This window comes from Pleurodeles waltl, chromosome 2_1 (genome assembly GCF_031143425.1).
Source record: "Pleurodeles waltl isolate 20211129_DDA chromosome 2_1, aPleWal1.hap1.20221129, whole genome shotgun sequence".
Classification (NCBI taxonomy): Eukaryota; Metazoa; Chordata; class Amphibia; order Caudata; family Salamandridae; genus Pleurodeles; species Pleurodeles waltl.
Window position 1 is genome coordinate 888,328,296 of NC_090438.1, and position 15,981 is coordinate 888,344,276.

General features: G+C 45.4%; 1 protein-coding gene across 1 annotated transcript in view; it reads right to left on the bottom strand.

Moving 5' to 3' along the window:
* The window catches only part of CARMIL1 (capping protein regulator and myosin 1 linker 1), a 993,695-nt gene that overhangs the window by 143,386 nt on the left and 834,328 nt on the right, over positions 1 to 15,981 (bottom strand). The window contains exons 32-33 of the mRNA XM_069218803.1: positions 8,668 to 8,777; positions 5,586 to 6,210 (exon numbers count right to left, since the gene is read on the bottom strand). Of these exons, the coding sequence (XP_069074904.1) occupies positions 5,586 to 6,210; positions 8,668 to 8,777 (735 nt within the window). The remainder of the gene's footprint in view (positions 1 to 5,585; positions 6,211 to 8,667; positions 8,778 to 15,981) is intronic.

The following is a 15,981-nucleotide window of genomic DNA, read 5'->3' on the forward strand; positions in this document are numbered from 1 at the left end:
CGGAAATCCAACAGGTTGATGTGGAATCCAGGTTGCACTAAAGACCAGAGTCCTCTGATCTCCACCTCTCCCAGATGGACGCCCCATCCCAGGACTGATGCATCTGTCACCACTGTCCGATCTGGTTGGGGAAGGAAGAGGGATCTGTCACTGACCCAATCACGATTCGTTAACCACCCCTGCAGATCTTTTGCAGTTCCCTTCGAGATCTGGATCATATCGGAGAGATTCCCCTGATGCTGGTCAGGTCCTACGGCAGAGCCTGCATATGCCGTGAGCATGCATCACCAGAAGGATGGAGGAGGCCATGAGTCCCAACAGCCTTAGGGTCTGTCTCACCGAAATTCAGGACAGAGGCTGAAACATTGGTATCATAGCCTGAATATCCTGGAACCACCATTAAGGAGGATCTGCTCGAAACTGCACTGTGTTCAGAACAGCTCTGATAAAGAGAGAGGGAGTCAGGTGTGACTTCGGCATGTTGATAGTGAACCCCAGCAAATGCAGGAGGTCTGCCGTAGTCTGGAGGTGGGAGTTACCAGCCTGGGGCGAGCCTGCCTTCAGCAGCCAGTCATCAAGAAAGAGGAATCTGACACCTCTGATCACTGTAGATGAGCTGCAACCACTGTCATCATCTGGTGAACACCGGAGAGGTGGCGGTAAGCTGTAAAAGGGAGAACAGCAAACTGAAAGTGCTTGTGTCCTGCTGAGAACTGCAGGTAATGCCTGTGGGCAGGCATGACAGGAATATGGAAATATGTGTCCTGCAAAGTCTATACTACCATTCAGTCTCCTGGGTCCAGGGCAGACAGGACCTGAGCTAACGTGAGAATTTTGAGTTTCTCCTTCTTGGGGAAGTCATTGAGGGGCCATAGGTCTAGGATAGGATGAAGGCCTCTGTCTTTTTTTGGTACCAGAAAGCAGCAGGAATAGCAACCACAACCCACTTCTTGTGTCGGCACCCTCTCTAGGGCTCCCTTGCCCAAGAGAGCTGTGACTTCCTGGCAGAGAAGGGATAGATGATCCTCCATCAGCCTGTCCTAAGATGGTGTAATGGGGGAGGGGTGGTTTCAAAGGGGAAGGAATAGCCCCTTCAGAGGATCTGCAAAACCCACCTGTCCAATGTTATAGACAGTCAGGGGGTGCAGGTAATGATGAACAGTCTTGAGCCTGTTCCTGATGGGAACAGTCCAGCCCAAACTGCCAGGCGAGGTCCACCCTGGACCGGAAACAAGCATCCTGGGACCAGTTTCAGGGTATCACCCTTCATTAGCCAACCAAGCTTGAACCCAGTGGCGCAGTGAGCAAGAGACCTACGTCTGGGCATACCCTTTCCACTTACGGCAACTTTAGCAACATAAAAGGATGATGGACGTAGTGTTGAAACTTTTCAAACACTCACCCCCAGTCACAGATCTGGGTTTAATCCATTGTTCTTTTGCTCACCATGCCACCCCAGTTTGGAGCCAACCATATGAAAATCAGTCTTGACCCGTTCCCCATGAGAACAGTCCAGCCCGAACTGGAATGGCATGGCAAGCAAAAAACTGATGGATTAAACCCAGATCTGTGACTGGGCGTGAATGTTTGATTTGCTCTGCATTCAGTCCATCACCTGTTGTTTCTGCATTAACCATAGCCTGTTGTCAAACTACGATGTCCACAAAATAGTGCTTAGTGACTGTGTGTGAGGTTGTCTTACATGAGTCAGTTAATGCGATGTTACCAAGGAAGGCCAATGCTGTTGCCTTCTTGCAGTAGAGTGAGGCCTGGAAGTAACAGGGAGAGCTATTTTAGCTTTATGGTAGCAAGATTGCATGTACTTGACTATTCATCTGGCAATACCAGCCTTGGAAATAGGCTTGCCTTTGTGAAGTTTTGCAACGGCTACAAATAACTGATTCAGCATGGAAAAGGGCTTGAACCTGTCAATGTAATACACAAGAGCATGTTTAATGTCAAGAGTGTGAAGGACACTCTCCACTAGTGATTCTGGTTGTGGGAAAGCTCTATCATTTGGTTGAGGTGAAAGGGGAGACCACTTTGGGAAGGAATTTTGGGTTCATTCTGAGAACGAATGTGTCCTTTAGGACTTGAATGAAAGGTCCTTGGAGTTTGACAGTCTGCAAATCATTCATACATCTAAGACATGTTATGGCTACAAGGAAAGCTGCTTTAAAGGAGAAGAATGTAATGAATGCCATGGCTCAAAGGGGAACCCCATGGGTCTGGTAAGGACCACACTTATGTTTCAAACTGGGGCTGGGGGACTCTAGGAGGGATGACCCTCTTGAGGCTCTCCATGAAGGCCTGGATAAGTGGGATTTCAAAGAAGTAAGAATGTTACCTGTTTGGCATATCATAGAAGGAGGATTTTTGCCTGTTTTGCAAGAATGTGGTCATAGATGCCAAATGCAGTCTGCCATTTTTCAATATTGGTGAGGGGGATGTTTGAACAAGACCTCTATCGCTTTCCACTGGGCCCTGTCATAACAAGACAGGAGGCCCACAGAATTGGTGATGCGGTAGTGTGTGGCAGAACTTACCGCTACCCTATTGCCAGCTGCATCAATGCGCTTACTCTAATTATCAGGAGGGGGCACATCGCCTTTGGCTTCCGAGTGCTGGAAACCACTAGCGACTCTGGGGTGATGTGTCTTCTGATATAAAGAAGATCAGATGTAGCCAGCTTCAACTTCTTCTCAATCATGGGAGTCCCCACCCGGGAATTCACAGGCTCTTTGAAAATCTCTGGGGCAGATTTTACCATACCCTTTAACAATGAGAGAAACGGGGGGAATGCTTGACTCTGGAAAGAGTCTCTACAAGGAAGTCATCATTCTCCAGGATGACATGAGTTTCCATTTTGGGGTAAGCAGCTGGCCACTGTATAACACTGTGTTATGCGGTGGTATCGTCAGGTAGGGGAAAACCATAACAGGGACATGGTCAAGTTCAGGGTTCGCTGGGGGCTTCATCCCATAATACTTCAAAGGATCATCCATAGGGTGTGGGTAGATAGACACTCTAAAGTCCTATGCAGGGAAGTAAGGACTCCCTGAATCTGAATAGGACTTTGGCAACCCCTGAGCTGAAATCGCTGGAGGAGAGGGAGAAGGAGGTGGACCTGGTGAAGGTTAAGGTGGTGGAGGATGAAGGAACAGAGGATGAGGAGGGGGGCTAGTAGCCTTATTGTTTGGCCTCTTAAGAGGCCCTGGATGTAGTGAAGTGCATGGCTGTGGAGTGTCCTTGAAGGCGAGTCTGTGATTTTTAGACAACGTCTTTCCAATGGCAGGTATTTTGTCTATGCGAAGGTGAATGATTATCCACAATTGCTTTTCATCAAGCTCCCACTGGAACTTCCTGAGGCTGGGCCTCCCCTTCAAGTCAGCTGCTGAGTGTCTTGGAGCCAGTGCTGTTTCAGCTTCTATGGCTCGTACCAATGTGCTCTCAGACTCAAAAGCCAACAGGGGACGAGGCTCTTGGCTGGATACAGTTTTGGCTCAGATGCATTACCTCAGTACCAACTGAAGTCCAAAAGTAGCAACAGTGTACATGGATGCGGCGGTGGTTTACACACTGGGCTTGACATCCGACCCACTAGGGGGCAGTGCTTGGCCTCACAGTGTGGCCTCTTATGTTTTTTAGGAGTCTGGATCAAAATATGGGTGTTGGCCATACTCATGTGCCTAGGCATGGACTTGGTACAAGCTTCAGGATCAACCGAGGTAGATGGGACATCTCTGATCAACTCTTCCTCCTCCAGGATTTCCAACCCCTCCTCTGGATCCAGTAATTTTGGGTCTGGGTTGATGGGTCAGGATATTAAGTAGCTCACTGTAATCCTCTCCTTTGGTGCTCAGGGGATCTGTTTCACCAATGATGCCCAGCGTCTCTGTTAATAAGAAGTACATCTTGTTGAGGCCCCAGCACATGTCTCTCTGATACTGAAGGGTCTTCTTGCTCCAGAAAGATGAGCAGAAGTCGCAGCTGATGTTGTCATGCTCTGGGAAGAGGCACTGGTTACAAACGGCATGGAGAGAGGCTCAAGGATACTTTTGAGTGCCACTGAGGATATCTCTTCAAGGGTGTTCATTACATCACCCTCTGCACTTCTTATTTCTGTAACAGCGATAAGGATGATGCAGACCCCCAAAGGGTGAGGACACCGCAAAGGCAAGGAAGGCCAGTCTCTGACTATGCTGTCTGAAGAAGTCAAGTGGCGAAGAGTAGACAAAATGGAATGAGCCTCAGAGCAGAAATCTTCTTGACGATAGAAAGGGAAGCAACAGACCCCAGTCACACAATGTTCAGTGTTGAAAATTTCAAGATGAGGAGCAAGGTTGATACAAATCCCAACCAAATAGCAGAGAAAACAGTCTAACAATGGAATCGGTGCCCATGCGTGTTAGCCATAAGAAGAGGAGTCACCAAGACCTTGTGACTCAAAAGGCCTCTTCGAAGAAAAAAAAAAAGTCCAAGCCCAACACTAGATGGCAGGAGTATGCAAAGGATGTGGATCTAGAGCTACACATACTACGAACAAATGGTTACTTAATGGGAAGCCAAATATATATGAATAGATGCCTTTGTGACTGACATGTGTACCTCTGTAACTACCCAGTGTGGGAGAGGGTGTGTGAGCATGTGTGTGTGTGCACTTGTACGTACGTACGCGTGTGTGTGTGTGTGTGTGGTGCTTAGGGAGCGATGGAAGGAAATTACAGAGTTGATTGGGAGAAACTCTTAAGGTCATCTTCAGCTTTTCATACATCTTTACTAGTTCCACAACTAAAAATAACTAACGCTATGCACATAAATATTTGCCTGTATTGGTCTACAGTGTCTGCATGTGAACAAATATTTTCTAGATTTGCATTTGACAACTACATCTCATTACTGTCTCAGCAACGCGTGGCTGATTAACATCAGCAGCACATCACACGTACACTATTCTTGAGCTAAATATCATAAATGAGTTAAACAATAACATTTCCAAAGATCTCCAGACATATGAATAATGAACTAAAGGCTACAAATTACAAAGAGGCAGGCTCTGTGGGAAGATTGTTTTATTTGCTTTCCTCATTGAGACATACGTGTGTAAGTTATGCACCCATGTGTCCTGTACCTTACGCTTCTATATGACTCAGATTCTACCTCCCCGATAAGGCCACTTCGTTTGGGATTGCTGTGTTTCCCTTCAGATGCAGCCTGGCAGGTTAGGCCGGACTGTTACTATTGGAACAGTGCCACAGTGGATATGAACATGGTTGGTGCAACTCTGTAGAAGCACAGAATGGAAAAAGGGCGGATTGGAATGTGACCCAGGGTTATTAGAACTGCCTGAGGTAAATTCAAGCATTCCACTTTTCACTTCAAATGTTTTCTTAGTTTATAAAACACAGTTAATTATCAATTCGATGTTATTATTGAAAGATGCCACAATTTTCAACCTATTAAAATGCAACAAACCAATTTTGGGTCTATCTACTTTCACTAGGGCAGATTCATTTACAAATAGGTAACTAGACAATAACATAATTGGCACAAAATGTGACATTCAGCAGCAGCTGGGGTCTTACCTTCTGGGCAGTGGCTGCTCGCTTCTCCTGCTTGGCCTTCATTTCTGCTAAGAGCCCGCTTCCCATCACCTGGACTCCATATCTGCGTCCTCCCTGAGGGCTGCCTTTGCTTTCGCTCTTTTCAGCCTTCACTGCGTCCTCCAGATGCTGGTTTTCATCAAGGGAATCGGGAGTTTTTAACTCCTCGGAACATTCCGTGCTGCCACTCCCTCCGACGTTGCTGCCACCACCACTGGCACTACTGGTGGTAGTGCTGCCACCCCCACCAACCCTGCTGCTGCCACCAGTGCTGCTGGTGCCAGAAGCCCCCGCGCTGCAGCTACCATTACCGCCCACGCTGCTGCCGAGGCCACCACTTTTACCGGCTCCGCTAGCGCTGCTGGATCCGGGACTCTCTCCATTTTGTTCCGCGATCTTCATGTCCTTCTTTCCTGTCTCTGGGGCTGGAATTTTCACAGATGCCCTGGATGGCGCGTGCTCATCGGTCACCACTACGGCCTGCGAGCGTTCAGACTTAGTTCTAGATTTGATTAAATTGAGGAAGCCACTTTTCCTGGAGTCTCGTTTTTTCTTGTCCTCGCCGTCACCAGAGTCGTGGGAGTCCGACGTCTTCAGTGATGGTCGCCTAACATAAACGAAGAAACAGCTCATGATCGGCAGCACATCAATGTATCCCCCTCAGCAATTATCCGCAAAAGAGATGTTCAGTTAGCTAATACAGGCGACGGCCTTGAAGTCAGCCATGGAGGTACCAATGTGGTACATGCAGTTTTACATTCAAGGCCACAAGTACACCACTTAGGAAAAGTTTGCCTTTTTAAGGTAACACAACATTATTACATTTATGATCACAAACATTTTAGATCATCAGAACTAGGGTACCATTCTGTAGTTTCTTGGGTGTGCTGAGGACCACATTAGATGGGTTCGCTGTGTGAAACCCCTTCTGAAGGAACCACTGGGGAAGTACGTGCCTCAGCCCCCAGCTGTTGATATGCAGAGATGCACGCTGGACCTCTGAGAATGAATATAACGTGCCTACATGTGAAGACCTAACTCAAGGAGAAGAAGACACCTGGACTGAATGGTTCACCAAAACACATCGACAAGACCAATGACAGTCATTACGTTGATTAAACTATTCATGATCACTAACATTTTTGTCAAGACAGTAAGATGACTCGCCTAAATTCCAAGCTTTCGAGTTAAAATAATTGAGTGCACGTTCAAATACACGGTAGGTGAAAATAATAGCCATATGGATGCCTAATGGTTGTTGTTGTGGTGATACACTGGATCTGTGAAACACGATAACGAGGCTAGCAATAATCAGAATCACACTTTTCCACAGGGACGGTAAAACAGTTGAGCACCTACAAGATTAATAACAAACAGGCTCCAGGTGAATTACGGTGAGAGATACGAGTAATTCATTTTTGGTCCTCATTTTTAGGACTGGGTTTTGACAATCGGCTCCTCAAGAGATCCACTCTCTCTAACATACGTAGAATGGTTCATCTCTTTAAACCATTTGCTTTTCTTGACAAGCCTCTTTCTGCCATTGGCCTGAGACATTGCCAATTAGATCTTGCCTGAGCCCTGAGAAGAATTTCGCTCTTGCCTCATGCTCCTGGCTATGTGCTATCTTTCTTGTATTGTAAGTTTTACAAATACAGGCCTCTTTGTCGACCATTCACTATTTATTCCTGCCCCTTCAACTTGGTATCTGCTGGTTCATTCCCTCCACTTATTCCTTCTCGTGTGTCTATTTCTTTATTCCTCTAAACAGTCACCTTCTTGTTACTCCTTCCCATCCAATCCTCATTCCACCGTGTGCTTCTTCATCCCTCACCCACACCCTCCTGCCATTCCAACCTACCTCCCACCCTCCTGTGTCTCACTGTTTCTCCTGCTTGAACCCTTTGTTCATTTACCGCTCAGCACTTCCTCTTTTCCCCGAGTGTCAGTGCGTGTGAACCCCCGCCTGCCCTTCCTCCCTTTAGCTTCTCATTAGTCCTGCCATAGCCCGGCACTTTTTCCTTTTCTTTTTATTTTTGCCCAGACAAACCTTACTCTAATGAAGACTCTATTGCCACTGACCTTTTTTTAGACATGGAAAAAACACAGACCTGTAATGAAGACAAGGGTGCTTTCAATAGGGACCGATTTTCAATTGAGTTTGTCTTTTTTGTTCTTATGCTGCAGGTGTTACCACAGGCACATTAAGGCCAAACCTATTGGCTTTGCCAACACTTGTTTTATCTGTTTTTTGAAATTTTATTTTCTAGAGAAATTAAATTGTCCTCAACCTATGTTAATTTTGTGTCAGCCTGTAGACGGCAGTGTTGAGTCATTCGGAAATAACGGTTTTTTTCCTTTAATTATACACATTCCCAAAGTTTTCTACCAATATATAACTCCATTTGTTTACCAATTTAACGAGTGAAGCCCACCTTATCCCCACCCCTCTTTTAATTAGTCCTCACTCACCTTTTCCCTTACTGTCACACATATTTATTAACGGTGTCCTTTGACTCAATCGATTTGTCCCCCATGTTACTTGTACTCAAGATATTGTATTTCGATGAAATTACTTACCGATGCATCTCGATGTAATTACAAAATATAACACGTCATCAGCCAAATAAAGCAAACAAAATATGGGTAATTGATGGTAGAATTGAATGGTAGTGAATTGATGGTTGAATTGATGGTAGTGCGTTATGAATGATCAAATAGATTTATGGCTAAATAAACTTTGTGTCCTAATCAAAAGGTGCGAATTAGCTACAGCAACAGTTCGTTTCTTATCAACAGGCCCGAAATGCCTGCATCTCAAGCTTTCAAGTAAAACAACAACTTGTGTGAGGGTTTATACATAATATGTGCTTATCAGAAAAAAATGTCTTAGTCAAAGTTATGCACAGAATTCATTTCTGTTTCGCACTTTACATTCTATTAATTTTCTCTGAAACAAAATATTGGCTCTAAGGAACATGACATCGTTACATTTGCAGCATACATTACTAAAAAGAAACAGAGCGGAGTGAAAATCATTATTCTGAAAACAAGCGAGACTTACTTTGAATCCAGTTTTGTCACTTTCTTGGAGAAAAATTCATCTACTCCTTCGTCAACTCTCCCCATTAGTCCATTCTGTTCGCCTTCCGGTGGAGCCTCAGCACCTACTTGCTGAAAGGAAAAAAGTATTTTTCGCACATTCATGATACGTTTCTTGACTGACACACTGTCAGAAGAGAACAGAACCCAAAGAACTGTCATCAACCATTTTACACAAAACTAAAGGCTTGTTTTATAATGCGATGTAAGCTAGAACAGTGCTTTGTGGGATCAATCCCCGCGTCCCTCGCCTTCTCAAGTGTGCCCTATGATATTTCTTTTTTGTGGGGCTCCATTCGTTAAAATCCCCTGTGACTACATTGGGAATGGAGACCTTGCTCGGCAGATTCATGTCCTCCTGTTCTCAAGAGCTTGCAAATGAGGAGCTACAGAAGCTTTGATCAACTCTCTATGGGTTGTTGGAGGATGTGTGTGCCAGCTTTAAGTTAGCTACTCTTCCTCTAATGCTTTAAGAACAGTACAAATTTGAATGTAACTAGCTGTTCTACCCATCTTTGTGTGGTAAAATAAGAAAACGTAGAGGCTCATTTCTCCCCTGAGCCTCCTGACTTACCCTGCGCCAAGGCTTGGAAAGGAACTGTGACTTACCACTTTGCAGCTATTCTTGAAAAATTGGACCTTGCACGTTGTTGGATATTGTTTCACTCGCCTCGACACTTCCTCAGACTTTAATCCTTGGAGGAGTGAGGCCACATTTTATAACTGGTCTCAGGAGTTAGAATACAATTGCCAGACAACAGGATAGACGGCTAAGATTTGGAGCGTACAGATGCTAGGGCCTACCATACTGTTAGTTGGTACTTTCCTCAAGATGGATATTCTTGTGTTTGTTGACTTTAAATAAGTCTGGTACATTTATTAGCCAGGTTGTTGTGATGCTCTGTTGTTCAGAACCTTCTAAATAATGTTCAGTGACCTTTCAGGATTCTAAGAAGCAGCTCGCTAGGGTTTTGCTAGAGAGACAGTTTGATAAATGAAGTTTTAGCCGGCTCTGCATTAGAGGGGAGACCTCTTTGCACATTTTAGGCAACTTATCATGCGCGTAAGTGGCTGTGCCGGTAGCAGACAGGGACAGTGTGCCCTATTACAGTGAATGTGCTATGCAGAGGGCAGCCACGAACTCGAGCCTGCATGGTAAACAGCCCACTAGTGGAAGGTGACCGACTGTTTGAAGCCACTGCAGGTGGCGGTATGGCCTCCATTTCAAAGGTGATGCTCACCTACAAGTGGGTACAATGAGAGACTGCCCCCGCCTGCAGGCCTTGCAAACCTTCCTCACATGGGGTGCCTTTAGCATGAACACTGTGGATCATCTCTATATGGCACAGTCAGTGCATCTCCGGACTGCCTCATTGCCCCTGCTCCTGTGTCCGTAATATTGCACAGGGCAAAGCATTCTCTTATTTTCATGGGGCCTCGGTGGAAATTAGGTCACTCCCTTTTAGATCCACACTGATGCTAATTTAGCTCTGGCGTAATTCATATTAGTGAAGGAGGCATCCAATGGTCTACGACCCGTTTGTTATACCGTAGTGCCGTGGGGCACAAAAAGCAGACTCAAACACCCGCTGTGTCCCGGGAGCACCTGTATGATATGGCCCCTGGTAGTGATAGGTTACTTCTTGGCGACTGAGGTCACTTTTGCTTAAGACCATCTGAGAGAGACATGTGATGCAATGTGTTATTTTCTGTTTCTAATAGGACACTTTGCCTTTCTGGGGGTTGGGGCAATTAGCTTAGCTACCTGATCCACTGCCTCCAGGTTTGTGTCAATCATGTAGGCCCTAGGACTGGATCACTGCTCGAGTGGCTCAGTCTTCTGTGCTCATGGATTTCATAACATACGTCCTGTGTCTTTGTGTTATACTAAAAGTACGGGTATTCACTCTGTGGTTGAGAAGAGCTGTTATTACGCATTCGACAAATACTATAAAGCAAAACACTTACCCTCCTGCTTATACATGTTGGGTGCCTTTGTCATGCCTTAGAATGATGGTTGCAGTTTGCTATCAAACACATTCAAAGCCATTAACATAACATAACCTGGGAAAGAAAAGGTCACTAAGATACAGATAGCATGAAAAGTAAGGGCCATGCCTGGGGTGTCAGAAATTGTTATGCCAACTATTGGTAGCTGGTTACCCTTGTATGTGTTTAGGAGACAGGCCTGTTTTTCTAGACCTCAACTAGGGTAATTGTGTTTCTGGCTTTCAAGTGCAAATACAGGGCCACTGTCTGCCTTAGTTAAAGTAAGAGTTTCCTTGTGTAATCTCAGTCTAGCGCAATGCAATCCCACTATCTGAATGGGATTTCTGACCCCACTCTAAGTTTATTTCGAAATATATAGTAAAATTGTTATGTTTCTTGCCTTGGATGTATGTAGTCCTTTGTAGGGAGTCACAGGTGGGCATAGCCATGTGGAAGCATTAATATGCCGAATCAATTAGTTCAGATCCATGTTTTCGAACAAAACACTGTTAGCTGCACTTCAAGGAATTGTACATAAGAAGCAAACTTTTCATGTTTTTAAAAATGCTTGAACATTTCATGTTCTTAAAAATGCTTGAACGTAAATGATTTCCCAAACGATATTAAGATTTATGCTGCTCGCCATCCTTCCCTTTACACTTACACCCAAAGATGGATGGGATGTGCTAACGAGGTGATTGTTAATTAAGCCAATCTGACTGCCACATGGTTGGTTCCTCACTATGGCACGCATGCTCATGTGTCACTGACCCAACATACAGATTTTGTCCTACCGTTTTAAAGGAATGAAAACAAACATGACTACAGTTTATGTGGCTCTTGTCTCTTATGCTCCCGGCGCAATGTTCTTAGGTACCTTGTTCCGGCATTCCAAGCAATGTGGCCCCATACTTTTAGATCTTTCAGGTCGTGGACTTACTAAAGACGGCTTTGCCTCGAAATAGTTAATTATTTGGAGGTTGTAAGCCAACATGTCACCCTGAAATCAACTTCGGGTCACATGGCATGTAGTTCATCACCAGTCACAGCCAAAACCTTGACGTCATGGTTTTCCCAGTTATGGGCATTTTGAAAAAGATGTGAGTGTCATAGGTAAAAGCAAGTAATCTCCTGTCAGTGGGTTGGTGGATCATTGGTTTTTTGAGGCTGCTTCAATGAAAAATAATCGGTTTTGGAAAGGTCTGATTTCAGGTAGGCAACTGAGATCCAGTTCTAAATTAATGCAATTCAGATTTTGAACTATTTAGTGTTGCTGGCGGTTGTGAATTTCAGGAAGCGTCTGTGTTGGACTTTTTTTTTATCTTATGCAGGGTCATCCCTAATCTTTTTACCTCCTGCCTCCTATTTTTTTTCTGACCTGTTGTTGGCTTTTGAACTCTGAGCACTTTACCACTGCTAACCAGTGCTAAAGTGCATATGCTCTATGTGTAAATTGTATTGTTGACTGGATTTCCATGATTGGCATATTTAATTTACTGGTAAGTCCCTAGTACGGTGCACTAGAGGTGCCCAGGGCCTGTACATCAAATGCTACTAGTGGGCCTGCAGCACTGGTTGTGCCACCCACATTAGTAGCCCTGTAAACATAGCTCAGACCTGCCACTGCAGTGTCTGTGTGTGCAGATTTTAACTTCCAATTCGACTTGGCAAGTGCACCCACTTGCCAGGCCTAAACCTTCCCTTTTCTTACAAGTAAGACACCCCTAATGTAGGTTCTAGGTAGCTACAAGGGCAGGGTGCAGTGTATGTTTAAGGTAGGACATATACTAATGTGTTTTATATGTCCTGACAGTGAAATACCTCCAAATTCGGGTTTCACAGTTGCAAGGCCTATCTCTCTCATAGGTTAATATGGGGCAGCCGTTAAATATGATTAAAGTGCAGATTCCCTTTGGGAGCAGCCAGACATGAGGAATTTGGTGTCTCTGATCTCACAATTTAAAAATGCATCTTTTAGCAAAGTTGGTTTTGAGATTGTGTGTTTGAAAATGCCACTTTCAGAAGGTAGGCATTTTCTTGCTTAAACCATTCTGTGACTCTGCATGTTTGTGGATTCCCTGTCTGGGTTACTTTGACTGTTGGGCTGTTTGCACCTCTCTCTAGACAGTGACAAAAAGGGAGCTGGGTTGTAGCCTGCATATCCTGATGAGCCATCTGTGCTAGGAGGGAGGGGAGGAGTGGTTACTTACACCTGAAAGGGCTTTGCCTGCCTTCACACAATGCAGTCTCTAACTCCCTGGTGTGTGTCTGGGACCTGGTCTGGGAAAGGCAGGAATTCACAAACAAGAGACTTTCCTTTGAAGTAGGCCTACTTCAAAGGCAGAACTGGGTATAAGAAGGGCACCCAAACCCCTGGAAATTAGATCACATCTGGACATCAAAAATAAACTTTGCCTTGAGAATAGCTAAGGAGAAGTGCTGCCCTGCCTGTGACTGCGCTTCGTGGAGCTATCCTGCAGTTGCTGCTTCTGCCCGTACAAGGGGACAAAGACTGGACTTTGTTGTGCATTCCTGCTTGTGAAGAAATCTCCAAGGGCTTGTCCTGAGCTTGCCTCCTGTTGTTGAAGTCTCAGGGCCATCAAAGACTTCCCCTGCCAGCACCTGGACTCTCTGCTGTGACTCCTGCCCTGCCAAGTGGTGCCCTATCCAGTTCCTGGGGCCTTGACAGGTGAAGTTGGCAGACCAAGACTGAAAATTCTCACACAGACCACCATGTGGGGAAAATTTTGAAGCACCATCCGAGACGCGGCTGAAAAACAATGCGCTGCCGGCTTCGCGGCAGAAATCGATGCTCCACCGGCATTGCGGCTGGAAGATCAATGCACGCAGCTGGAGAAACGACCCGCAACACCCGCTGACAGAAGCTGATAATGTCACAATCCACATTGCGCGGTTTGCTGTTACCGTGCGGCAGGATTTTTGATGCAAACCTTGCTGGATGCGGAAAAACAACACAACGCCTGCCTGGACACGAGTGCTTGCCTGGATCGACGAATCACTCACCTGCGGAGAGGAAAAACAACGCACGCTGACCCAACCGGAGAGGGAGAAACGACGCACGGTCTCACTTGTGGGTGAGAATTCAACACATCGCTAACCTTCTTTGACGCACACTTGCCCGTGCGTGTTATTTTGACGCTACTCAGGTACTTTTCAACGCTAACAGTGCGTTTACTGTTTTCTCAAGGATTTAAGACTCTTTTGCTTTTAAACTTAATAACCTGACTTGTGTATGTTGGACTTTTGTCGTTTTGGTCTTTTTTTGGCTAGATAAATATTACCTATTTTTCTAAACCTGTGTTGTGTCATTTTGTAGTGTTTTCACTGAGTTACTGAGTGTGTTGGTACAAATACTTTACATCTAGGCTCTGAAGTTAAGCCTGCCTGCTTCTGCCAAGCTACCAAGGGTGTGAGCGGGGGTTAACTGAGGGTGATTCTCCTTTACCCTAACTAGAGTGAGGGTTCTTGTTTGGACAGGGGGTAACCTGACTGCCAACCCATCACCCGATTTCTAACAGTCTGGTAGATGTGCATGTTTTATCAGTGAATAAAATCAAAGGGTACTCCAGATTAAGACTGAACTGGACAGTAGAGCTGAAGGAAGGCTTCTAGAATCTTGAAGAGTCTGTCTAGACAAACTGTTAAAGACTGATACAAGATGCTTCTGAGAATGTCATGAGGCGTTGCCAGGGTATTTATCAGTTCCTGATGAACAACTGTGTTGAAGGCCACAAAAAGTAACAATTCAATAAAAATGCACCGAATCACATTCAGCAATGACAAGTAGGGTGAAAATCACAATTTGGACGACTGAGGTTTGTGTGCTATGACAGGATCTGATTCTGCACTCATATTTATGCAAAGGTGATGCTTGTTGAGTGTGCTTTTTGGATGGAGAAAACGTTTTTCATTACCTTTCTGATAAGTAGAAATTGTGTGAGCTGTCTTTGATAAGTAAGGTTATGGAGTTCCCACTCCCTTTGAACAGGAATGGCAGCATTTTCCAACTTTTAGGCACGTTGGGGAAGATGGCTTAAGTGAGGGAGGTGTTGACAAGGTTGAGAGGTGCCAGATTATTTTTCAAGAGAGGGTCTCACAAAGCTTCTGAGTAGGATTTCATTCACCAAACAACACACAAAAATAATATACATTAGGTTAGTGAAATAGATTATTTTTATATGAATAAATCAAGACCAAAACGACAAACATCCAATAAGTAGAAGTTGAGATATGACTTTTCAAAGAATATCTACAAATGTAGTGCTTAGAAGCTTAAAGCGCCAACTGTAGTTAACTGGTCGTGCTAGACCAGGGTAAATCCCAAAGTTCAGACCAAGCGCAATGGAGCGTGGGTTGGCTACAGGGACCAACCTTGTCCTGTTAAAAAAGCACCTTGTGTGGAGGGTTGCGTCAACGTCGATGAATTGATGTGAGGAGCAGAAGATATGATGTGAAGGCGGTACGTCAGTTCCGATGTGCACATTGATGAGCCATGCAGTCGTTGATGCAATGTCCTTGAGCAGTTCCTAAACACTTTGCGATGAAGGTGATGTGTCATCGTCGAGCCACATAGCTGGCGATGCGATGCCCTTCTTCTAAGCGGTGGAAACGATGCATCAGCATCGAGGGATGATGTGTTAGTTCCGACCGGCGCAACAGCTGCAATGCATGTATTTTTGGTAGAAACAGATGAAGAACCCACATCCAAGGGCCCAGGACTGGAATGGCACCACTTGGAAGGGTAGCACTCACAGATGGCAGAGTCCAGAAGCTGTAGGAAGGTTGAGTGAAGTCTTTGATTTCCCGGTTCTGGGGATGTAGAGGTGCAGGTCCAGTCCTTCTCACTCCGAGGCAAGGAGGGCAGCAGGCAGAAGGGCAGGCACAGAAAAGCAGGAGTCCAGCAAAGTCCAGCAGAGTCCAGCAGAGTGACAGTCCCTTCAGCAGCACAGCAGTCCTTCTTCCTGGCAGAATGTCCTCGAGTTCAGAGGTGTACTGATTTGATAGGGTCAGAAGTTCAGTTCTTAGACCCTGTGGTGCCTTTGAAGTGGGGGAGACTTCAAAGAGAGGCCTTTGAAGTGCACAAAGTCCCTACCATTCAGCTGCGTCAGCTCCTCCCTCCCGTCTTGCCCAGGATAGTCCATCAACATGCAAATTGCCACTCAGTCACACCTAAGCCCCCCCCCCCATTGTGTGCGACTGTCTGGAGGGAATGCACATGAGCCCAGCTGTCACCCACCCACACGTGTACTAAGAGACAGGCAGGAGA